Source organism: Zalophus californianus, chromosome 8 (genome assembly GCF_009762305.2).
Source record: "Zalophus californianus isolate mZalCal1 chromosome 8, mZalCal1.pri.v2, whole genome shotgun sequence".
Classification (NCBI taxonomy): domain Eukaryota; kingdom Metazoa; phylum Chordata; class Mammalia; order Carnivora; family Otariidae; genus Zalophus; species Zalophus californianus.
The window spans coordinates 115,158,374-115,183,685 of NC_045602.1; the positions used below are offsets into that span (position 1 = coordinate 115,158,374).

General features: G+C 46.8%; 1 protein-coding gene across 6 annotated transcripts in view; it reads left to right on the forward strand.

Annotated features, from left to right (window-relative positions):
- The window catches only part of ZNF341 (zinc finger protein 341), a 43,124-nt gene extending 18,193 nt beyond the window's left edge, over nt 1-24,931 (forward strand). For 3 of the 6 annotated variants that reach the window (XM_027623301.2, XM_027623300.2, XM_027623302.2), the window contains 9 exons: nt 691-781; nt 2,876-3,069; nt 4,755-4,945; nt 8,229-8,437; nt 14,707-14,803; nt 16,483-16,615; nt 20,163-20,274; nt 20,531-20,601; nt 22,402-24,931. In XM_027623301.2, coding sequence (XP_027479102.1) covers nt 691-781; nt 2,876-3,069; nt 4,755-4,945; nt 8,229-8,437; nt 14,707-14,803; nt 16,483-16,615; nt 20,163-20,274; nt 20,531-20,601; nt 22,402-22,931 — 1,628 coding nt within the window. In that variant the 3' untranslated portion in view covers nt 22,932-24,931. Of the gene's footprint in view, nt 1-690; nt 782-2,875; nt 3,070-4,742; nt 4,946-7,935; nt 8,059-8,228; nt 8,438-14,706; nt 14,804-16,482; nt 16,616-20,162; nt 20,275-20,530; nt 20,602-22,401 lie in introns of all 6 variants that reach the window. The other 3 variants (XM_027623297.2, XM_027623299.2, XM_027623298.2) reach the window with 2 other exon arrangements.
- The last annotated feature ends 381 nt before the right edge of the window (nt 24,932-25,312 follow it).

A 25,312-nucleotide genomic window follows, 5' to 3' on the forward strand; every position in this document is an offset into this window, starting at 1 on the left:
CAACTACTTTCATCCCTCCCTCCTTCCTTCCACAGATATATGTTGAGCATCTGTGTGCCAGGCTCAGTGTCAGGTGCTGAGGATCCAGCATCGTGGTCCATGATTTCTCCGCCCTCGGTTATAGTTAATGGGAGAGACAGACAGGGAAAACAGGATAACTATGTATGGGTTGCTCCAGGAAGGAGCTTAACAGGGTACTATGATTGAGAATACTGGGGAGAGACTGGAAAATGATGCTACCTCTCTATCTAGGGATGAGAAGGAGGCAGCTTTGTGGCTATCTGAGGGATGAGCAGGAATAGCAGGTCCTGAAAGAGGGCCACGTTTGAGGTCTTTCAAGGTTAGCAAGGAGTCCACTGCAGCTGGATGGAGAGAATGATGAGGTTGGCAGGAAGAAGAGGATGCACAGCCCTGTAGGCCGCAGCAGAGAGGTTGGATTTTTATCCGAGGGCAGAGGGGAGCCTTTCAGAGGTGGTTCTGCTCTTCGAGGCAGAACGTTGCCCGGGCTTCCCTCCTCCAGGCACTGTGAGAGGCTCTGTGCTGCTTCTCCTGCCTGTCTGCAGGTAGAGACCTCCCTTGGCTTTCTGGCCCCATGTCCAATGGGTAGAGTGGTAGGAGGCTGATCTTGTTGCCTTCAGTTATGCCCCCAGCCTCACCGTTCCCAACCCCCCACCCCACCTTGTTTTTCAGCTGCAGGGAAGCCAAAGGCTCAGAAACTCAAGTGCTCATACTGTGACAAGTCATTCACTAAAAACTTCGACCTGCAGCAGCACATCCGAAGGTACCCAGGCATGGTGGGGCCGGTGGCTCCTCAGCAGCCCTGGCTGGAGGGCCTTCCACAGTAGAAGCAAGGCTCCCTTCTCAGTCCCCTTGCCAGGGTGGTGACCAAGGCCCCATCCATCCTGTCATGGTTCTCAGACCTTCGGTCCAAGTCAGGTCGGTTTTCCCTCTTCTGTCTCAGGAGCAGTAGGAGGGATCTGTGAAAGTTGTGGGACCTGCTCACTATGGTGGAGAAGGTCCAAGCCAGGCAGGGTCGGGGAAGAAATGTACTTGAACTGTGGGGCCTTTGAAGGAGTGAGGTGCCTCAAAGTGCCTCAATCTTCACCTCTGCAGAAAGGGCTGACCTCAAGGGCTGCCATGCCACGCTGTGTGAATATGACCACGAGTTCTGCTCACTCAGGACTAACCGTGATACCTCCTGTCCCAAGAACATGCAGGGAGCCCCTCTGGGCCTCGGCTTTTCCATCTTTGAAGTGTGGGGTGGGGGTGGGTCTTGTTCCATGTTTCTCACAGAAAGGGATACATTGGTACCTGATTTTAGGTGGTTTGTGGTTATGGTGTCAAGAAGTTCTGAAGGATGTAGAAAATTATTCTCTTTTCAAATTCTTTCAGTCCTCGGAGAGTCAAAGGAGAAAGCCTAGGTTTGGTGCTAGTCTGTGTTGAACACCTTTCACATACGTGCTCATCTTTTATAGCAAAGAGAGAAAGAAGGAGAGAGCATGTTGATGCATGCACACGTGCACACCTCAGATTCCAATCGTGACAGGCAACAGCTTCTCATTAGACCGGGGTTTCTCAACCTTGGCACTATTGACTTTTATTGTCTTATTTATTTATGTATGTCTGTATGTCTGTCTGTATATATGTAAAGTAAGCTCCACGCTCAGGGTGGAGCCCGGTGTGGGGCTTGAACTCAGGACCCTGAGATCAAGACCTGAACAGACCTGTACCTCTGAAGCCAATAATACATTATATGTTGATTGATTGAATTTAAATTAAAAAAATTTTTTAGTTAAATTAAAAAAAAAAAAACACCTCACTAGTCTACACTAGCGCTGCTCAATAGAACTTTCTGCAGTGATGGAAATGCCCAAATTGGCAGTGTCCAGTAGGGTAGCCACTGACCATATGTGGCTGCTGAGCACTTGCAATGTGGCTAGTCTAAGAAACTGAATTTTTTTTTTATTAACATAATGTATTATTTATTTCAGGGGTACGGGTCTGTGATTCATCAGTCTTACACAATTCACAACACATACCCTCCCCAGTGTCCATCAGCCAGCCACCCCATCCCTCCCACCCCCACCACTCCAGGAACCCTCAGTTTATTTCCTGAGATTAAGAGTCTCCCTCTCTGGTTTTGTCTTGTTTCATTTTTTCCTCTCTTCCCCTATGATCCTCTGCTTTGTTTCTCAAATTCCTCATATCAGTGAGATCGTATGATACATGTCTTTCTCTGATTGACTTATTTCGCTTAGCATAATACCTTCTAGTTCCATCCACGTCATTGCAAATGGCAGGAAACTGAATTTTTAATTTAATTTAATTTTAATGAATTTAAACAGCCCCATGTGGCTTGTGTCAACCTTATTGGACAATGCAGCTCTATAGATCTTAATGACATTTTATAAATTATTGCATTTTTGGTTACTTTGTATTTATGATAAGTGGTTTTCCATATAACAACAGGAAGCTTAATTTTTTAAATTATTTTAAGTTTCAAAAGAACAGATTGATTTGAAGGAAAATATTAAATAATGGTACAAGTTCTGTGCTGTGACTGTGCCATTTCTCCTTCAGAGAATAAATCCCTGTTCGAGAGGGTTTAAACAATTAGGAAATGTTTCCTCTCACCGTATGGAGAAGGCCCACAGGGAAGGTGAGCTCCAGGGCTGGTTGATTCAGCAACTCAGTAATGTCACCAAGAGCTCAGGGTCTTTCTGCCTGTGGCCTGCTGGCTTGTCCTCATGGTGTCACCATGATGGCCACCAGCATCCGCATGCTCTGTCTGGGCCTTCTTGGGGGTTGTGAGCTCCTCTGCTGAGGTCACATCCCAGTTCCACATGAGGGTGCTGACAAGCTTTGTTTCCCATAGCCACACCGGTGAGAAGCCCTTCCAGTGCATTGCATGTGGCCGTGCCTTTGCCCAGAAATCTAATGTCAAGAAACACATGCAGACTCATAAGGTGTGGCCTCCAGGGCGTAGCGGTGGCACTGTCTCTCGCAACTCTGTGACTGTACAGGTCATGGCCCTCAACCCCAGCAGGCAGGAGGACGAGGAAAACACAGGTAGGTAGAAGTGGGGAATGCCATTGTTCCCATACCTGTCCTCTGAAGCTTCATGGGTTTTATTCCTAGCTGTGTGACCTTGGGCAACCTCCTTGACCTCTCTGGGCTTCAGTCTACTTTATCTATAAAATGGGGCATAGCATGAAAGGAGGGATGACAAATGTACAGTATGCCTGGCCTTACTCTAATACTGTACCCTTGGAAGACAACACTAATCAATCACCTGTCTTTTGCTGTGCCTGGATCCTGCCTCAGAATCTACTTTCAATCTATTGCTCCAGGCAGTCACTATCAGTTACCTTGAAATTGAAACCTATTTGACTTCCATGGGCTTAAGTTTCCAAAGCCCCTTACACTTTGTAGAATTCCCATCCGAGCCATCACTTGTCCCTGAACTAGTGATCATGTTCCTGATATTGGTTTAATTCCTGTTCTGTATGGGGCTTGAGGAGTCACTAGGCCTGGAGCAGTGCTGTTAACAAAAATGTAATATGAGCAACATATACAATTTAAAACCTTCTAGTGGCTACATTAAAACAATACTTAAAAAAAGTGAAATTAATTTAATTTAATTTTTTTTAAGATTTTATTTATTTGAGAGAGAGAATGAGATAGAGAGAGAGCATGAGAGGGGGGAGGGTCCGAGGGAGAAGCAGACTCCCTGCTGAGCAGGGAGTCCGATGCGGGACTCGATCCCGGGACTCCAGGATCATGACCTGAGCCAAAGGCAGTCGCTTAACCAACTGAGCCACTCAGGCGCCCAAAAGTGAAATTAATTTTAATCATATGTTTTATTTAACCTAATTATCATCCTAGTATATAAGGAAATTATTAATGAAACATTTTATATTTTTTTATGCTAAGTTTTCAAAATCCAGGGTGTATTTATGTGTATAGCGTATCTGGATATGGACCAGCCACATTTCGAGTTCTCAGTCACCACATGTGGCTCGTGGCCACTCTATTGGACAGTGTAGGGCCAGAGCTAAGCCTTTCCTATATAGTCCCCCAGGTGAGCAAAGCCTGCCACATACCGGTGAACGAAGGGGGTGTTTTGCTGCATGAGCAGCCTGTGGCCACTTTTATTTGACCCTCCTACTGGAACTAGCCCTACAGTGTGTTTAGTCAGTCTCTGTGTGCCCTGTGCATTTTTTTGAGCTCCTGGGGAAGAATCTGTTTCTTATTTTTTTTTTCAAAATTCCTACAGTGCCTAGCACCAGGGGTTCAACCATATAGCAGATATTTATGGAGGCCTCTGTAGAGATGAGGTCAGAGGCCCCTGCCCTCAGAAAGTGAGAGAAGGGCAGCTAAACAAATGATTGTAATTGGAATGGGGAGCTGGGGAGGTGTGATGAATATAGGCAGGAGTAGTGTCCAGGATTTTTAACAACCGTGGAGAGGCCTAGGGAAAGGCCAGTGAGGGGAGATTTGAGGCAATAGCTGTTTACCAGTCAGGATGTAAGTACTCAGGAGGTGAGCATCTGGAATGGCTGTATCTGTGTGCAAAGCAGAATGTGAGTGTAGGGCCTTGAGTACAGTGTCCAACACCAAGCACGTGGTAGGTGGCCGGGTAGACCCAGCAACACACAGGAGGTGCTCTGTGGGTCCTTCCTGAATGTCATGGCCCTCTGTCCTGGCTCTTCCTCTCCCCTTCTCAGTGACTTCTTCCCTAGTTTTCTCCACAGGGTTGGGTCAGTCCCTGTCAAGTGCCCCACAAGCCCAGGCCTTGCCTGCCGCAGGGGAGGATGAAGGGGACAAGCTGGAGGCCAAGCAGGTCGTCCTCATAGACAGCTCCTACCTGTGCCAGTTCTGCCCCAGCAAGTTCAGCACCTACTTCCAGCTCAAGTCCCACATGACCCAGCATAAGAATGAGCAGGTAAGTGGGTGGTGGGCAGCGGGAGGCCACAACCACCCGAAGTGTGAGCCTTGGCTGGTGCTGGGGTCTTGAACACTGTCTAGAAAGGGACAGGAGTGGGCCCCAGTTGCAGTGAGCTACCATCTAACCACCCGAGATAGGCCAAGCTTTCCCTCTGTAGGTGGGGCCAGCTTACTGGGCTATTATGGTGCTAGGCCAAGGGAGGAAACCCACCTCTTATGGGTCATATAATATAGAAACTGGACATGAGAAAAATTCTCAATACCCCAAGAATATCTCACATCTAAACACCCACCTCTGGGGGATTGACCATAGTCTTTTTTTTTTTTTTTCAATCGAGATATAATTTGCATCCCACAAAATTCACCCTTTTTAAAGTGTACACTTCAGGAGCTCCTGGGTGGCTCAGTCAGCTAAGTGTCAGACTCTTGATTTCGGCTCATTTTGGCTTTCAGGTCATGATCTCAGGGTGGTGAGATTGAGTCCTGCGTCTAGCTCCACACTGGGCTTGGAGCCTGCTTAGGTTTCTCTCTCATAAATAAATAAATAAATAAATTAATTAATTAAAAAAATTTTTTGTAAAATTTCAGAATAATCTAAAGAGTACATAGGTTGAAGAATGCATTTATTAGATGCTGGACACCCTACTAACTGCTTTACATTCAATATTTTATTTAATCTTCATAGCAACCTTATGGATAGGCATTTTCAGTATATCTAAATGAAGAAACCAAGGCCCCAAGGGGTGAAGTGACCTATCCAGAGTCACACCACCAGTAACTGACTAGGTCAGGGCTCAAAGCCAAACCCCATGTCATTAACCACCTTGCAATATGTCCTCCCCAGAATGCAGCAACAAAATCCAGCATATTTTGTAGAGTTTGTGTTTTTTTATTATAATTGGGATCTGTTCACACATATAATTTTGAATTGTACTTTTTTTTTCCTGATAGCTTACTTTTTAAACTTTTTCTTTTGGAAGCATTGTAGATTCCCAGGAAGTTGCAAAGATAATAGGGAGAGATCCCTTGTGCCTTTCAGTCAGTTTCCGTCCATGATTACCTCTTTCCTAACTACAGCCTGATAGCTACACCAGGAAACTGACATGGGTGTAAAGCTATGTATAGTTCTTTGCCATTTTACCATCTGTGTAGGTTTATACTGCAATCACAGTGTAGAACTATTCCATCACCACAAAGATCTTCCTTGTTCCCTCCTCATTATTACACCTGCTCTCCTCTTCCCCAAAATCCTCAGCCTCTGGAAACCACTAATCAGTTCTCTCTCTTTATAAGTTTGTCATTTTGAGAACATTGTATAAATGGAATCGTCCGTATGGGGCCTTTTAAGATTGGGTTTTTTTAATAAGCATAAATTCTCTTGAGATTTGTACTTTCTATTTTTTAACCTAATTTTATATTCTGAGAATTTTCTCATGTCACTGTTTAAAAAATAATTTTTAACAGCTACATTTAAAAAAAATCCCATTGTTTTAACATGTAGGATATGAACTATGTTTTGCTATTGTAAGCAAAACCGTGGTGAACATCATTATAATCAAATCTTCATCCAAATCTCTGACTTTTCCCTTACCCTAGATTCCCAGCAGGGGGGTTGATGGAATTAAGTTAGGATACCCTTGGGGAAAATCACAGAAAACTTTGACTCCGGCTGCTTAAACAATTAAGAGGTTTGTCATTGCACATAATAAGAAAACCCAGGATTAGGCAGCTGAAGGCCTGAGACAGTCAGTTGACTCAACCCAATATCAAGGACCCTGTGTCCTTCTAGCTCTTGTCTCTGCCACCTCAGGATATGATGTTGTTTGATACTGACGGCTTACCTGTGGTCTTGGGATGGTAGTCACTCTTTCTAGGCAGTAGTCCAGTAGTCCAGACACAGCAAAAACGCACTGTCTTCTCTGTGTCTCTTTCCTAGAAGCCCTCTGTAGATCTCTCATTAGTCAGAGCCAGTGGATATGCTCTATCACTTAGGAATTCATTATTACTCTGCAAATAATAGACAACTAGCTTACTAGTTAGGGTTTTATTTCCCTTATGTCACAAGAGGTCCATAAGTAAGCAGTGTTGGGCTTGTATAGCAGGTTAGATATGTCATCGTAGACTCAGGCTTTTTCTGGTTTGCGGCCCTGCCTCCTTAGCATGTGACTTCCATCCTCAAGATTGCATAATAGTTGCTGTATCTCCAGCCATCACATCTGTATCCCAGTCAGGACAAATGAGAAAAGCAGAGGGGATTTCTCCTAGGATGCTTTTGCGTTTTGTGTTCTGGAAGTAATGCCTTCCCTAAAGACTACTGCGTGCGTATCACTGACAAGAAAGGAGCCACCTGGCTGACACAGGGGAGCCAGGGAGATCAAGTGTTTTAACTGGGTATGTTGCCACCCTGAACAAATCAGGGTTCACTTTGTTAGGAAGAAGGAGCAAGTGGAATTGTACAGGCAATCAGGATTATGCTTGTCAAAGTATAATTTTCAAAATTTAAAAATCTAATTCTCATATAAATAATATAGTGAACATGAGCCAGAATTTTACATAACTCATTAATAAGGAAACTAGAAGGATAACAAAGCCAGTGCAAAAGAGGATCTAAGATACTAGTACTTCTACCTACATATAATTATGTCAGTGAAAGAAAGGAACATTGAAATAAGATTGTTATGGTAGATACCCGTGACCTTTGGGGATATCTTTTCCACCAGACGAAAATCATTTATATTGGATCTGTTTTCCGCAAGTTAATATTTAACTCTAGAGTCTGGATCCTAATCAATAGTAAATAATCAAAACAAGGCCCATCCCCCAGAGAGTGGGATGACCCTAGGCAGGCTTGTTAGATAGCACTTCTCAAAGTGAGGTCCCCAGAGAAGCAGCTTCGGCTTCCGTCACCTGGGCACTTGTTAGGAATACACCTACTATGTTCCAAACTCTGACTTACGGACATTGATCCCTCCACACCTGCTGAATCAGATGCTCCGGGAGTGGTGCCCAGCAATCTGTCACTGCAGTGGACGCTCAAGTCGGAGGGCCACTACTCAAGTACAACACTGGAAGGACATGATGTCATCTTTTCCTTGTATTTCCCGGCTTGGGGTAATTTTCCTAAATATACCCAGGTCACCCAGCACCTGAGGGAAAGGTAATGGGGCCTTGTGACTGGCTGAGAAGAGAGGGCTCTATCATCAAAATAAAACAGAGCTCCAGGAGCGGGGGAGCAGGGCAACAGTCTGCCTCCCCTCACCTGATCTGTGGCTTCCCTCAAGGTTTACAAGTGTGTGGTGAAAAGCTGTGCGCAGACATTCCCAAAGCTCGACACATTTCTGGAGCACATCAAGAGCCACCAGGAGGAGCTGAGCTATCGCTGCCATCTCTGTGGCAAGGACTTCCCCTCGCTCTATGACCTGGGCGTGCACCAGTACTCCCACAGCCTCCTGCCGCAGCCCAGCCCCAAGAAGGACAGCGCTGTCTACAAGTATGTGCCGTCCCCCTGCCCCCGCCCTTTCCCCGCTGGGACCCCAGGGCTCGGCAGCCTTGCTCGTTCTGACTGCTAAGGACCTGGGGGAGAAGGTGCTGGCCCTCCTTATATCACTCTTCAGTTTGGTAGACATTTATCCTAAAAAATAATCTGAAAGAAAAGGGAAACCCATATTTTTTCATTCATATTAGTAAATAATCAAAACAAGGCCCATCCCCCAGAGAGTGGGATGACCCAAGGCAGGCTTGTTAGATAGCACTTCTCAAAGTGAGGTCCCCAGAGCAGTAGCTTCGGCTTCCATCACCTGGGCACTTGTTAGGAATACACCTACTATGTTCCAAGCTCTGACTTACGGACATTGATCCCTCCACACCTGCTGAATCAGATGAATTCAGTTATGAATCAATTCATAACTAAAAATATTATGAAAATATAATTTTGTCTGATGATCTGCAAAATTTAGGTTACACTCAGAATGGTACACCGATTCTTAGAATGAAAACAGAATGAACAAGCACATACTGGAAAGCAAAAATCATAAAAATAAGATTCATTTGTTTTATAATCTATAAAATTCAGGTTAAAGTTGAAGCTATAGGCTGATCCTTAGACTGAACAAGGAATGAACCAAGTGTAGGTTTTCTTTGGGGGTAGTTTTTTCCGCCAATCCTTTACAGTGCTTTAGTCTTCCATTGTAGTCATAGAGAGCATCCCTTTGGCAGAAATGAAAAAAGGCTCCCTCAGTTTTGTCACAGGCTTTTAATCCTTGAGTCTTCAAATCGTTCTCATTGAGCTATCAGTCCCGTGACCAATCCTCATTGAGTTTCTCTTAACTTGGTTGTTTCCTGGTCCCCCGTCCATACCCTCCTTAGTCGATGGGTTATCTGCAGGTGCCCAGTATCACTTTGATAACTGTGAAATCTCACATTTTTGCCCTGCAGGCATTTTGCTGTGCATTCACCCAGTCGTCTGGAGCAGCTGCCTCACAAAGCCTAGCACATAGTGCGTGGGGATAGGTATTAGTGATAAGCAAGGAAGGGTATTTGTCAGGAGACTTCTCCCAGTTCTTAGTGAGTATTTTCGTGTTGGAATGGTTTTGCTTCTCTGTACAAACTTGTGTCGGTAGGGATTTCTCCAATAACCTCTGTTAATGAGATGTAACTCCTGGGTGACGCTTCTGGGCTTCAGAGATAAGTAACAACAGACCCTGAGTTTAGAATGCACAGGCTTCTTAGGGAGACAAGTGTGTAAATACGCTTACAGGTACTGTGATAAAATGCTAATATATACATAGATAAAAGGTATATAAGTACCACAGTGGGACGTAGGGCAAGGAAGGTGTCCCTGAAGCAGTGATATCTGAACTGGGTTTTGAAGGATGAATAGGAGTTGGCCAACTCGGTAAGGTAGAGTGCATTCCTAGCAGAAGGAACAGCAAGCGTATAGATGTAAAATGAAATAGCAAGTGGTTTAGAATGATCATTGTGTAGAGTGGAAGTGGGAGAGGATGTTTAGATGTGGCCTAGAGGAGAAAGTAGGGCCAGGGTGAGGGTAAGAAGGGCCTGTAGAAATCACAAAAGCTTTGAGAAATTGGCAGGGGGACTGGGACTTAGATGGGCCTAGGGCAGCTTGTCCTGGAGGAGATTGGGAAGTGGAGCCAGAGAGGCAGAAAAACCAGGCAAAACTTTGGCTAGTCAAGGGGTGGAAATTTCTGGTTAGTGATGGATAATTCCCATTTGTACTCAGGGGGCATTTTTTTTTGCTTTTGCCTTATGGATTTGTGGATTATTTGTGAGTTCCTGAGACTATGTGGCTTTCTGGGGTGAGATGCCAAGTAAAAGGAAGGGAGCACCTACTATGTGCCAAGCTCTGACTTAGGGACATTGATCCCTGCAATCCTGGGAGGTAGGTAGTTGTATTAGTCAGTTCCAGCTATAACAAAATGCCACAGACACATGATCTCTTTTTATAAGGGTGCTTTGTCATCATGAGGACCCCACCCTCATGATTTCGTCTAAACCTAATCATATACACACACACCCCTACCAAAGGTCCCATCTGTAAATCTGTAAATACCATCACATTGAGGGTCAGCACCTCCACAGTCTGGAGGGACATGGTTCAGTCCATGACCGTGACGTTCTCCCCATTTTGAAGATGAGGACACTGAGGTTCAGAGAGGAGAAGTGCCCTCGTCAGTAACAGTGTCAGCACAGAGCTGAGATTCAAATTCTTGTCTGGAACCTTGGAAGCCTCACACCTCTGGTCTTGGAATTTGTAGGCTAGGGGTTGAGCCCAATGCTGATGGCCCTGTGTCTACAGTCAGTCTCTTCTCCTGGGTTCTCATGTGAGGGTTACAGTGCCAGTAACCCTTTGTAGCCATCGGATCTCCTGGCCTAAAGGTAAGACCCGAGGAGGCAGGCCACCATCTGGATGACCCAAGGGTGGAATGGTATCTTGAGTAATGATAAGGAGCCACCTGCCTGTGCTCAAATCCCAGCTTGACTACAAGCCCAGGAGATGACCTTGGCAGGGTATTTGGCCACTCTGAGCCTCAGTGTCCACATCTTTGAAATGGGGATAACTATAGTGCCTACCGTATTGGATTATTTATGAGGATCAGGTAAGACAACTATGAGGCTCTTGAACATGATACCTGGAACATCATAGGTGCTCAATAAATGTTATTGCTGCAGTTATTATTTGTACAATTTAGATATAGGTTTGGCTGCATGCAATAGAGGCTCCAAATAATAGTAGCATAAATGAGTGAGAATTTATTTCTCTCTCACAGTAATGTTTGAGCAGGTATAGTGGCTTCATCCTATTTCCAGGTGTCTAGGCCCCATTGGTCTATCTGCTCTGCTTCCTTTGGACCACATTGCCTTGGCCTGTCTATGCTGCCTCCCCAAACCCTTCAAGTGAATTTTATGCTTGCTGCTCTATATATGCTATATATTTACTTTTTCTTTTAAAAATAAGATTTATTGATTTTTTCCTAATTATAAAAGTTCCTAAGTTCAATGCAGAGAAAAACATATTTTTTAAAGATTTTATTTATTTGATAGAGCGAGCGAGAGAGAGCATGAGTGGTGAGGGGTGCAGAGGGAGAGGGAGGAACAGACTCCCAGCTGAGCAGGGAGCCCGATGCGGGGCTCGATCCCAGGACCCTGGGATCATGACCTGAGCCAAAGGCAGACACTTAACCGACTGAGCCACCCCGGCAGTGGACCTGAGAAAAAAAATTTTTTTAAATCACACAAAAACCAAAACCCTGCCAAGCAAAAAATAATCCCTATTAACTTCTTGGTACATGTTATTTGGTCTATGTCCATAATAAGCATGTTTATAGATATAACCACAGGCTACACTGGAATCAGGCCATCCCAAACACAGTTACTGACTGGTGAAAATTCATCGTGCCATCTCCATGTCCCACAACTTCCAACAAACTGACTGAAACTTAATGGGATCACTCTGTACACGTGGTGTGCGTTATCACCTGCAACTGTAATATGGACATCTTTGCGTCTCAGTACAAACAGACCTGCCCCAGCCTTTTCAATGGCTGCTTACCATTCCAGTATACATGTCACATTTATGTAACTGTTCCTTGATTGCAGGATAGTCAGCTTATTTCCAGTTTCTCATTATTACATACAACACTACAGAGAACGACTTTGGACATACATCTTTGCTCACTTATAAATAAGCTCCTAGAAGTGATTTTGCAGGTCAGAGATCAGTGCGGGAGGAGCATCTGGCTGGCTTAGTCAGAAAAGCGTGCAACTCTTGATCTCAGCGTTGTGAGTTCGAGCCCCACATTGGGTGTAGAGATTACTAAAAAAAAAAAAAAAAAGCAATAATAAAAATTTTAAATCAATGAGGGCTTTTAAAAAGATTGATTACCGAGCACTGGGTGTTATGCACAAACAATGAATCATGGAACACTACATCAAAAACTAATGATGTAATGTATGGTGATTAACATAACAATAAAAAAAGTCAAGAAAAAAAGATTGATTACCTACTTCAAAAAATAATTATGTGTATACAGTACAATATTTAATTATTAAAGAAGGGCATGAGTGAAAAGGAATTTCCCGCCTACCCCAAGCCCCTTCCCCATACCTCAGTCACTTTCAGGAACTTATTTTGATGTAATTTCAGACTTCCAGAAGAAACGTAAGAATAGTACAAAGGATTCCCATATATATCCTTCACCTAGATTTTCCAAATGTTAACTTTTCACCACATTTGCTTTATTATATTCTGAGCTATTTGAAGATAATTTGCTGATGTGATGCTCTTTTACCCTTTGTCTTTATAGTTTTTGGAAATAAGGACAACCTCTTACAGAAGCACTGTGTAGTTATCAAAATCAGAAAGTTAAATCAATACAGTTCTGTTTCCTAATCTGCAGACCTTATCAGAAATTTCCAGTTGCTTCAATAACAGCCTTTATAGACAAAGTAAATGTTTTTTTCTGGCCTGGGATCCAAGCCAGGATCACAGGTTGCTTTAGATTGTGTCTCTTTATTCCCTTTAAGCTGGAACAGCTGCTCATTCGGTCTTTGTCTTTCATGACCATGGTGTTTTTGAAGAGTATAGGCCGGTTATTTTGTAGAATGTTCTCAGTTTGGGTTTGTGTGATTTGACCTCAGGTTAGATGCAGGATTGGCACTCTTGGCAGGAAATATCACAAAGTAACGCTCTGTCCTCAGCACGTCATATCGGCAGGCACATGACATTGGTTGGCCCCCATGCCGAGGATGTTACCTTGGGTGACTTAGTTAGGGTGGCATTTCTGGCAGGAAGTTTTAATTTTAATGGTTCTGGCTAAGCTACTCCTGCGGAAATTGGTGTCTCCTCACTGCTGAAGCCTGTGGAGTCCTTGCCCTCTCCTACCTCACCAGCTTGCAAGGTCTCTGTCCCCCCGCTAGCTCCACTCCCACCTGACCTGCTCTTTCTTTCTTGTCATCTGGAGGCATTTAGCCTGTGGTTTTCAGAGTGTGGTCTGAGGGGCTTCTGCTGGGCCTACCACAGGTGCAGGCTGCCTGTGCGTTTCCCATGGTGGCCGTGGTGTACAGATGTCAGGGCCCATGTTTCTATTTTTGGCATGAATTGCCCACCTACCTGTGGCATTCCTCACTGGAACCTCATCATAAATGGGCCCATTTGCTAGCAAATGTTTTTATGGTCGGGAGACTGGAGGGATCTTTTCTTCAGAGTGGCTTGTAACCTGAAACTACTGTTTGAAGGCTTGTCAGCCAGTGATGTTAAGAGTGGAGACCCCGTTTATAATGCTTTGGGATTTATGAGCTGTTTGGCGCACTTGTGTCCTTTGACTCTTGTGACAACCTTAAGAATGAACAAGGGGCATGTCCATTTGGGATTCCTACCCCATTTTGTGGATGAGGAAACTGAGGGTCAGAGATAAGAAGGTGCCAGGCCTGGATCCTTGCCTATCTGATTCTTTCACATAACAAATCGTCACTGGTGCTCAAATCAGGTTATGACCAGGACAGATATGGTCCCTGCCTCCAGAGCCCAATTGCTGGTGAAAGAGACAGATCAAATCAAGTAAGCAAATACAAAAATAATAATTATAGATAGTAAGTGCTAAGAAGAAAACAAAACTGGGTGATGTGGTAGGGAGTGCCCAGGGGTGGGCCATAGGGGACAACTTGAGACAAGGTGCTCAAGGAAGATATCTCTAAGGAGGTGACACCTGAAGGATAAGAAGGTGCTGCCCAAGGGAATATTTGGGGAAGAGTGTTCCAGGTAGCAGGAACAGCAGGTACAAAGGCCCTGAGGTAGGAGAGTTTGGTGTGTTCAAGGTATATTAAGGAGGCCAAGGTGGCTGGAGCAGAGTGGGGTGGGCCATGGAGAAAGATGAAGTCTGAGAGGTAGGAGTGGTCAAGCCACTAGAGCCTTGTAGGCCAAGGTGGGGACTTTTAAGCAAGGATGTGACATGGTCTGATTTTCTTTTCTTTCTTTCTTTTTTTTTTTTTATCAAAGACTCTCTCTGGGGCACTGGGCTGGCTCAATCAGTAGAGCATGTGACTTTTGATCTCAGGGTCATGAGTTCAAGCCCCACATTGGGTGTGGAGCCTACTTTAAAAAAAAAAATTTTTTTTTAAAGGAAAAGAATGAATTAAACATAGAATTTTGCCTCCCAGTGTTGGCCCTGGGGGAGGAGAATGGCTGGGCCAGTCCAGCCTCCTCACACTGCTCTGTCACCTCTCCTGCTCCTTCCCATATAGGTGTGTCAAATGTGTCAACAAATACTCTACCCCCGAGGCCCTGGAGCACCACCTGCAGACCGCCACTCACAACTTCCCCTGCCCTCACTGCCAGAAGGTGGGTACCTCTGCCCTTTCCCGGCTGGGGCAACCATAGAGGGTGAGAGGTGGTAGAGCAGACACCTCACACTCTCCTGGGCTTGTCTCCATAGACGACGCTTCACCTTTGAAGAGTAAGAGCCCTGCCATCTGAGCCACTAGGTAGCACACGTGTCCATCCTGCGGCTGCTGCTGGGCCAGGCCAGGCCAGGCTGCGCCGATATGGGGTGAGGCCTCTCCTGGGCCCAGGCCCAGCATCTGAACAGTGGCCTCCAGCTTCCTGACCTGTTATTATCCTTCTTGTTATGGGTTCTTTTCAATGAATCTGAAAGCCATCGCTAAAGGCTGTCCTTCAATATCATCAGATATCCAGGCCATGTTCTAATTGTCTCAGAAACATCATAATTTTTGTCAGGTTTATTTGTTTGAATCAGGTCCACACACTCCAGTTGGTTTATACAACCAAAGTTTCTGTTCATCAACAGGTTCCCACCAGTGCTGCTTTTTTTTTTTTCCCCTTTTAATTTATTTGTTGAAGAAACTGGGCCATTGGTACTGTGGAGTTTCCTGAATTCTGGATTTTGCTCATTGCATCCCCCTGGTGTGTTTAACTGGTTTCTTTATTCTACTCATTTTCTCACAGCCTCACATGGCAGATTTTCCAGGACAGCCCTGGTTTCACTTCAGCCTCATGGTAGATGTTTCTAATTATGTAGATAGCCTAATTCGGGGCTTTGGAATTTGTGTTCCAAATAAAAGGTATCATGAATTGAACAAGAACCACGTGCCAGATGCTGTTCGCAGCATTTTATCTGAATTGAGTCATTTAATTCTAGAAAGCATACCATTACTGTTCCCATTTTACAGATGGGGAAATCGAGGTGCAGCAAGATCACCCAGCTAGGACATGGTGGGGCTACTAAGTAGTTGGGTCTGTAACCCTAACTACTTCTTTGTAACAAATGAATGAAAAAATGAATGAATGCTTTTCTTAAGGCCAGAGAGGAAGGAGATTTCAGCTTCCATGTTTCCTGGCTCTTTTTTACCTTTTCATTCAGTTCTTTAGTTCTGTATTCATTTTGTCATTCATTCTTTTGCATGTAAGTCCTTGGACCCAGGCCCTGTGCTGGTGAATGAAAGCTCCTTTGCCCTCATAGAGATTTTGTATAAGCAACAGGTTATATAATTCAGTGGGTTAGATGGTGACTTTAAAAACGTAGATGAATAGGGGCACCTGGCCGGCTCAGGTGGTAGAGCATGTGACTCTTGATCTCGGCGTCGTGAGTTCGAACCCCACGTCGGGCATAGAGTTTACTTAAATAATAAACAAGCAAACCAAACGTATATGGACATTCAAGGGCAGAGTTTGTGTTGCCTTGTTTGGTGTTAGAGAGTCAGAGAGGGCCTCACAGAAGCAGTGACACCTGAGCTGAGCCTTGATGGCCAAGTGGGAATTTGTCAGGCTAAGAGAAAGGCCTTCTGGGTAGAAAAAGCAGCCTGGCAGGAGCTCAGAGCATGCGTTATGGGTGAGTTGTGGGAGCCGTGAGGTTCTAAGGGCGGAGCCTGACGCTGGGCCCTGATCCCTGATGGCCAGAAAGGAAATTGTTTCTGCAAGTGTGGGAAATGAGGGGCCCCTTAAGCTCAGAGGGTGGTGAGGGCTAGTGAGTCAGGCCTAAGCCAGCTCCTCTCTTCTGCCAGGTGTTTCCTTGCGAGCGCTACCTGCGGCGTCATCTGCCCACGCACGGCAGTGGTGGCAGGTTCAAGTGCCAAGTGTGCAAGAAGTTCTTCCGGCGAGAGCACTACCTCAAACTGCATGCTCACATCCACTCGGGTGGGTACGCTGTCCCCCGTCAACCCCTGCCCAGACCTCTCACTCGCTCCCCCAACTTCCTCTCTCTTCCCCTTCCTATCCCTTTCCGACCTTTGCCCCTGTCTTTCTCTAGCTCTCTTCTCCTTCCCTATCCAGTTCCTCCCCCACTCTTTCTTCATCGATTCCCCCATCTCCTTTCTGGCCCCCTACCAACCTGCCCTCTCAAGTGAACAAGGAGTTTCTGCCAATACTAGAGTAGAGATGTACGCCCTAGGGGTGGAGGTGCAGTTCTCATTGCAAAGTTACCACCCAGACCTGGACAGAACGCCCCTCCCCTTGGTTCCCCAATTGGGACACATTGACATTTTATTTTCTTTTAATCTTTAAAAGATTATTACTTAAGGGGCACCTGGGTGGCTCAGTCAGTTAAGCATCTGCCTTCAGGTCAGGTCATGATCTCAGGGTCCTAGGATAGAGTCCCATGTTGGGCTCTCTGCTCAGTGGGGAGTCTGCTTCTCCCTCTCCCTCTCCCTCTGTGCACTCGCCCTCTCTTAAATAAATAAAATCTCAAAAAAAAAAGATTATTAGCTAAAAACTTTTTTTTCACTTAAAAGGATCCAAAGATTGCAAAAACCTGAGTAGAAAATCCTTGACATTACAAAAGCAAATATGAAAAAAAAGAAAATAAAAAGCAAATATGAAAAATAATCCCATCCCCTCACCTCAAATGGATAATCCAAAAAAAAATTTTTTTTTACTATGACCTGTGGTAAAAAACATATTTTATACTGCAACCCAAGAATCACATTTATATACAGAGCATATACTGAAACAAATTTCATAAAACAATATTTTCTATTCTGTTCCATTTTAGTTGTTAAAATAACCACCAACAGGTTGTGACTTGCAGTTCGAAAAATACCCCCAGTTCCCCTCCCCGAAGATAACTGCTGCTAGTGGTCCTAGTCTGAGTTTTTCTGGTTTAACTTTATATCTGTAAAACACGCTTGCTTACATTCACACAGTGGAACACATACTATAACTCTATTATGTACCTTTTTTCTTCACTCATCAGTATACCTTGAAGATGTTCCTAGCAGTACCTTCTTTTTCTCAGCTGCATAGAATTCCTCTGTATTTACTATCTTTTATTTAACCAGTTCCTATGGATGGATACTTAGATTATTTTTCAGCTGTTAGTTTACATGCAAAATGCTATGTGGGTCCCCTCGGCATGCTTTTGGGCGTATATCTGTAGTTGCATATTTCTCTCAGTGGAAATACTAGGTTCGAATGTATATGCAGTATAGTACTGAGTTTCTGTTTGGGATGATGCCAAAGTTCTGGAGATGGATGGTGGTGGTGATTGTACAACAATGCAAATGTACCTAATACCACTGAAATGTAGCCTTAAAGATGGTTAAAATGGTAAATTTTATGTATATTTTACCATAATAAAAGAAGAAAAAAGTATACGCCTTGGTAATTTTGATAGATATTACCAAATTACCCTCTTTATAGTTCTTTTTTAAGATTTTATTTATTTGAGAGAGAGAGAGAGAGAGAGGAACAGCATGAGAGGGGAGAGGGTCAGAGGGAGAAGCAGGCTCCCCGCCGAGCTGGGAGCCCGATGTAGGACTCGATCCCGGGACTCCGGGATCATGACCTGAGCCAAAGGCAGTTGCTTAACCAACTGAGCCACCCTGGCGCCCCCCTCTTTATAGTTTTAAAAAAATAATTATTCAAAAGTAATACATGCTTATTTAAAAACTGGAAGCAGCATGGGCACCTGAGTGGCTCAGTTGGTTAAGCGACTGCCTTTGGCTCAGGTCATGATCCTGGAGTCCCGGGATCGAGTCCCACATCGGGCTCCCTGCTCAGCAGGGAGTCTGCTTCTCCCTCTGACCCTCTTCCCTCTTGTGTTCTCTATCTCTCATTCTCTCTCTCAAATAAATAAATAAAATAAAAAAAATGGAAGCAGCATAGAAGTGCATAAGATTAAACTTTAAGTTCCCCCTTCAAATCCTAATTGCTCCTGACAGTTTGGTATGTACCCTCCCTCAACTTTCTCCCTGCATCATCTTCTATGTATATACAACTACCTATGGCTAGGGCTGTTTTGGAATATGAGGATTGTGTTTTTTCTAACAAAAGGGGGACTGTCTTAAGCTGTTCTACAGTTTTCTTTCCCCACTAGCAGTATGACCAGCAGCGTCTTTCCAGATCAGGAAACACAGATAGACTCTAATCTTTTTAATGACTGCAGAGCATTCCATTTTAAGGACCAGAATTTCCTTAATCCCTGGGTTGGCATTTTTCAAAAGTACTTTATTCATTCCAGAGGGAGAACAGGGAGGAAATAATGGCAGGAAATCAAAAACAGCCCAGTAACAGCCCTTTTCCACAGGGCAGATTGTGACCCCTGGCCCCTGGCCCCTGTCAGGTGAGAGCTGCTCTTCTCCGGCTCCTGGTCCCCACCAGGGTCTGCTGCAGCCGATGCGGGGCGACTCAGGTGGACTGTGCATCACACTGCTGGGCTGGCATCTTAGCTCACTAGGTGCAGACCATGACCTTCAGTTTTCTCATCTAGTACTTACCTTGTAGTTTGTGGTCACAATTCCATTAGATGAGGTGTAATTCCCCTCTCCCCTGTGGTGGACCCCATTTCAGTAAATGCCACAACCATTCATCCGTCCCTCAGCCCCGCCTTAGATTCGTCCTTGACTCCCTTCCCCTCACACCCCACAGTCAGTCCACTGGCAAAGGCTGCCGATTCCGCTTTCCTAACATGGTCTGAACTTGGCCACTTCCCGCACCTCCACCCCCACCCCCACCCCCTCGGTCTGTTCTCTGCATGCAGCTAGAGGGAGCCCGTGACACTCTTTTTTTTTTTTTTTTAATATTTTATTTATTTATTTGAGAGAGAGACACAGTGAGAGAGGGAACACAAGCAAGGGGAGTGGGAGAGGGAGAAGCAGACTTCCACAGAGCAAGGAGCCTGATGCGGAGCTCGATCCCAGGACCCTGGGATCACGACCCGAGCTTAAGGCAGACGCTTAACGACTGAGCCACCCAGGCGCCCGTGATACTCTTAAGTCAGCTCTCTCCCCGGTCCACTCAGCCCCTCTGGTGGCTTCTCATCTTGCTCCGAGTAAAAACCTAGGCCTTCCAGGCCTTTCCTGTTGGGCCCAGCTGTCTCGCTGACCTCCCCTTCTGCCTCATTCTCCCTTCCCCACTCTCTTCCAGCCACACTGGCCTCCCCACTGCTCTTCAGACATACCACACACTCCCCACTTTTCCTTCTTCCTGGTACCTCACTCCAGTTTCCATCATGGCTCTCTCCCCTACCACCTCAGGTCACCCCTCTTGCCTCATCAGAAAGGCCTTTCCTGACTGCCCTATTTGAAATAGCCCCCTCTTCTTGGAAAAACAAATTGAGGAATGGGAGAGGCTGTTTTCTCCCAGGCCACTTCCCTAGAGGGGCTGCTATCCTCTAGTATACCCCATATTCAGACTCCATCTCATGGGACTCTTGGTCCCTGCTCCCCATCTGTGTCTCCTCCTACAGGTGAGAAGCCCTACAAATGCTCAGTGTGTGAGTCTGCATTCAACCGTAAAGACAAACTGAAGAGACATATGTTGATCCATGAGCCATTCAAGAAATATAAATGCCCCTTCTCGTGAGTAGAGACTGGCATGAGTGGGAGGGGCAGATTTACCCAGCAGTGGGACAGAAAATCGTCAGGGCTGAGGTTCTGAAGGCCCTCTCTCCTTTTATCTCGTCGTGGGCCTTGCCTGCCTGCCTCACTCCCCACCCCGCTTCCTTGCCTGGCCTTTGGGATAGACAGGGAGTCCCTCACGCCCAGGCCTAGCACAGAGACCAGCAAGAGAGTCCAAGTCTGGTGAGCTCCCCCAACCAGTGGTTTTGGGTTCTAGGACACACACGGGCTGCAGTAAAGAGTTCAACCGGCCAGACAAGCTGAAGGCTCATATCCTCTCCCACTCCGGTAAGTGACTGCTGGACCTACCAGGAGGGTCTGAATCCCTGGGGCAGGCCGCCTAGAAAGAACAGACACATCCCATGAGGCTTATTATCACTGCCTGGTATATTCCAGCCAACAGACTTTTGCTCATGTGAGCCATGAGCCAGGTCTGCATTAGGGTCCTCACGGTCCTACAGAGGTGAGTCAGATACAGTCCCTCAGGCTGAGAGGGAAGCCGACCTGCGAGGAGATAGCTGTAAATCAGAGAGGTGCCCAGTGTGATAGAGATGTGGATCAGGCATGGAGGGAAATCAGATTCTAACTGGGTCCAGGACACGGCCAGGAAGGTCCCTTGGTACCCTCAGCAGAGCAGGGCAGCTGGTGCATGGAGCAAGGGTCTCCACCCGACTCCTCAGTTTCCCAGGGGCTCCATGGCACTTCTCTGTCCCCAGAGCAGCTTGGCTGGCTTTCCACATACCATTTGGTCTAGAACACAGTTTCTTGGAACTCTTGATATTTTGCAGTAGCTGATGCTTTGTCATGGGGGCCGCCCTGTGCATTGTAGGATGTTTTACAATATCTCTGGTCTCTACCCTCTAGATGTCAGTGGCATCTTCCCCACAGTTAGGACACAACCACAGATGTCTCCAGAGGACAAGCCAAAAGTCTCCTGGAGGGTGAAATTGCCCCTGGTTAAAAACCACGGGTTTACAGAAAGGATTCAGTGGCTAAAGGAAGTTTGAAAACTGGGAGAGTAGAGAGTTGAGGACTTGAAGACAGAGGGCCCGAGTTTGATTCTTAGCACTACCACTGTCCTGCTGCATTGCCTCATGCAAGTCACTGCCCTTCTCTGAGCCTTCATCCCAGGGAGGGTGAGGGGAGCATGGCTCAGGCTGAGTGTGGGCTGGAGTTGACTTCATGGTAGACATGGAGGCACCAGTGAGTGACTGTTGAGAACCTATCACATGTCAGACTCTGGGGGAATCAGATGGGCAGAGCCCACCCTGCCTTCCTGGGGAAGCTTAGCATTTAGTGGCAGAGATTGAAAATGAACAGCAAACAAGTAAGTATATTACTGTGGGGTATGCAGAGTGCAAATACAAGAATAAACAGAGTGATGGGACAGAGAAAAATATGAGGCAGGTATCAAGGGGGGCCTCCTAGAGTAGGTAACATGAGACCTGTCCTGAGCGATAAGAAGAGCCAGGAAATAGCTTCCAGAAGGAGGGAGCAAGTGCAAAGTCTTGAGGCAGGGAAGAGACTGGAGGGTGTTTAAGACAAAGAAAGGTGAGTGGGAGGGTGGATCTCATAGAGCAAGTGCGGGGAAGGAGGGAATGGGGCTGAGAAGTGAAGGGGGTGGTCGGACTGCACAGGGCTTTGTGGGAAACTTAGGGAATCTCTGGAGGGTTCAGAGCAGAGAATGTCAGGATCCTCTGTATATTTCATGAAGCCATCTCTAGCTGCCCTGTAGGGATGGTCTGAGGGGGCAAGGGTGAGGCAGACAGACCAGAGAGGAGAGAGATGATGGTGACCTGGCTAAGTTAGCCCAAGTTTCGGGGCTGAACATGCTAGTCTAGGCAGAGGGGAAACAGCAAGTGCAAAGGCCCAGTGGCAGGAGCCAGCTCGGTGGCCTGAGGAGAGCAGGTGTGGCTGGCTGGGCGTGAGTGGCTGGGCGAAGGTGGGAGATGAGACTGGCAGGAGCAGAGCCCAGATTGCACACATGGTCAGAGGCCAAGCCGAGAGACTGGGTTTTATCCTGAGCGCAGAGGCACGGTTGCAGAGTAAGGGGTCGGGGTGCCTCTCATGGACTTCCCCTCGCTCCAGGCATGAAGCTCCACAAGTGCGCCCTGTGCAGCAAGTCCTTCAGCCGCCGTGCCCACCTCGCGGAGCACCAGCGTGCCCACACGGGCAACTACAAGTTCCGCTGCGCCGGCTGTGCCAAGGGCTTTTCCCGACACAAATACCTCAAGGATCACCGCTGCCGCCTTGGCCCCCAAAAGGATAAGGACCTGCAAGCCCGGCGGCCCTCCCGGAGGAGGGCAGCACCCCGCAGCGGCAGTGGTGGCGGGCGCAAGGTGGTGCCCCCCCTGCCGGACCCGCTGGGGCTGGAGGAGCTGAAGGACACTGGGGCTGGGCCAGTGCCCGAGGCCGCCCCAGGCAAGCCGCCCTTCTCGGAGCCAGATGCAGTGCTGTCCATCGTGGTGGGTGGCACGGTGGGGGGCGAACCGGAGCTGGTAGTGCCCGGGCATGCAGAGAGCCTGGGCTCCAACCTGGCACTGGCAGAGCTGCAGGCAGGGGCCGAGGGCCCATGTGCCATGCTCGCTGTGCCCGTCTACATCCAGGCCTCAGAGTGATGGACCCAGGGTGTTTGCTTCCAGAGCCTGGCCTGATGCTCACCTGTGGGTCCAGGCCTCAGGGGCCAACAAGAGGTCCTTCCCAATGGAAGTGAGCCATTGGCCAAAATCCTTCTGGAGTGTCCTATGAACCCTGGCTGTGGCCAGCCTGCTGTGGCTCCTATTCTGCTGGCTAGCCCTGTAGCATTCTGGAATGTGAGGCAGGGCTGCCTACAGCTTCCAGGTAGGGGCACTGGAGATAAGAGAGCTGGCCACGCCAGCAGCCCAGGGTCTGGCTGGTCCAGGCTGGTGTCAGCCCACCTCAGAGAGAAGACAGGGTAGTCCTGCCCACCCCTCCTCCGGGCTGTCTTGGTGTGACCTCTGGTCAAGCTGCTTTTCTGGGGGCCTGAAATGGGTAGAGCCCTTATCTGCTGGACCTTTTCATATACAGTTCCACATGGTTTCCACAGATGACTCTGTGATGTAGGCATTTAGGCGGCACTCGTGTCACAGCTAGAGTGCAGCTATCACTCAGATTTGGCTTCAAATCTAAGCACTGCTACGCACTTGCTGTGTGACCTTGGGTATGTCACTTTACTTCTCTGAGCTCTCATCTGTACGTTTCTCATCTGTACAATGGGACATATGATATTTCGACCTCATAGGGCTGTCATGGGGATCCAATATGGCGAAATGTGCAAAGGACTTGGCATAGTGCTTGGCACTTGGAAAGTACTCAATAAATGTTTTTATCTAAATGTGTGTCCAATGGCTCAGGCCGGAGCCTTGGCAGTTTCTTTCTTTGCCCCTAGGTGACAGCACTCCCTCCAAAGTGTTGGGGGACTGAGAGGTCCCATGGCCTCTTGCACACAGCTGTGCTGCTCCATCAGCTATGAGAGGTTTGGTGCTCCCATATTTCAGAACATGGCCATGGAAAGGGTCTATACTCACTTTTGAAAGTGCAGGATCCTGGGCCTTGCCCCAAATCCTTTGGCATCAGAGGTCCATCTCAAGCAGGTCTCTAGAATCCGTAGTTGCCCCCACTGCCAGCACTCTGTCCCCACGCCCCAGCTAGCCCAGAGGAGAAGCAAACCAGGCTTATTAGGAGGCAGGGAAGAGAAAAGGGGCCTTGGCCAGTGTTTCCTCATTTCTATTCACAGCCACACTGCCTCAGTGATAGGAGAGGAAACTGAGGCTCGAGAAGGGACAGGGCAGGATGCAGCAGAGCTGTTGGACTCAGTTTGATATGTTCCCTTGAAGGCTGGCATGTCCCTCAGATATCTGTGGTGGGGCTCTGGGCTGGAGCTCAAAGCAAGCCCAACTTCCCCTCAGGAAGGGTATGATGCAGGAGGAAGGATCAATGAGGAAGTGGTACATGGCTGAGGCCGTGAGAGCTGTTAGGTGCACCTAGCCTTCAAGGCCAGAGGCCACTTCAAGGAAGTGGTGAGGACAGAAAGTCTCTTCAGGGGAGGTCGCATTTGAGCTGGTCCTTGACACAGAATGTTTTGATGGATGTATAAATAGGGAAAGGCATGTCAGGGATTGCAAACCATGAGCAAAGCCTTCAAGGTATGACAATTCTGGGGCTGGTGAATGATCCAGGATGACCAGAGATCTGAGGGTAGTGGTTAGATCATCATAATCGCTAATATGTTTCAAGCTTCCACATGATGGGACACTGCACATAGCACCTCAGCCCCATCAGGTGAGAATTGTTAATTTCCTTATTTTACAGATGAGGAAACAGGTGCAAAGAGGCAGAGCTCCTTGCCCAAGCTCACACAGTTAGTAAGTCACAGAGCTGGGATTCCGGCTGGAGTGGCCTGCGTCTATGTGCTGTTAGCCATTTTGCTGTATTGAAATATAAGTTGATGGTGAATCAGAGATATCCTTGGATGTTGGGTTAAGGAATTTGGACTTTATTCTCTACAAAATGGAGGAGTCATTAAACATTTTAAAAAATTATGACATTAAAGAAAATGTTAAAAAGTTTCCATCCTAATAAAACTATTTAAGTTGTATTTCTGTCTCTTCCTGCCAATGTACACATGCATGTACATTTATCAATAATCATGAGGACTCATGTTTACTAGGCACTTACACCATGCCTGGCATGTCCTAAGCACTTTGAGGTAGGTGCTACTTTTAATTCCATCTTACAGCTGAGATGAGGCAACAGGCACAGTGAGGTTAAGTAGCCCCAAATCACACAGCAGTAAGTGGTGGAGCCAGGCCACAGAACAAGGAACATATCAAGGCCTAAATTTGATAGATACATAGTTGGACTGCAGGGAAGGAAGCTGGGACCATATTGGGGTTCCCATAACTACATCCCTCCTAGGTCGACAGGTGGGAAGACAGGCCCAGAAAGGGGAAGGCCCTTGGTCAAGGGTCACTCAAAG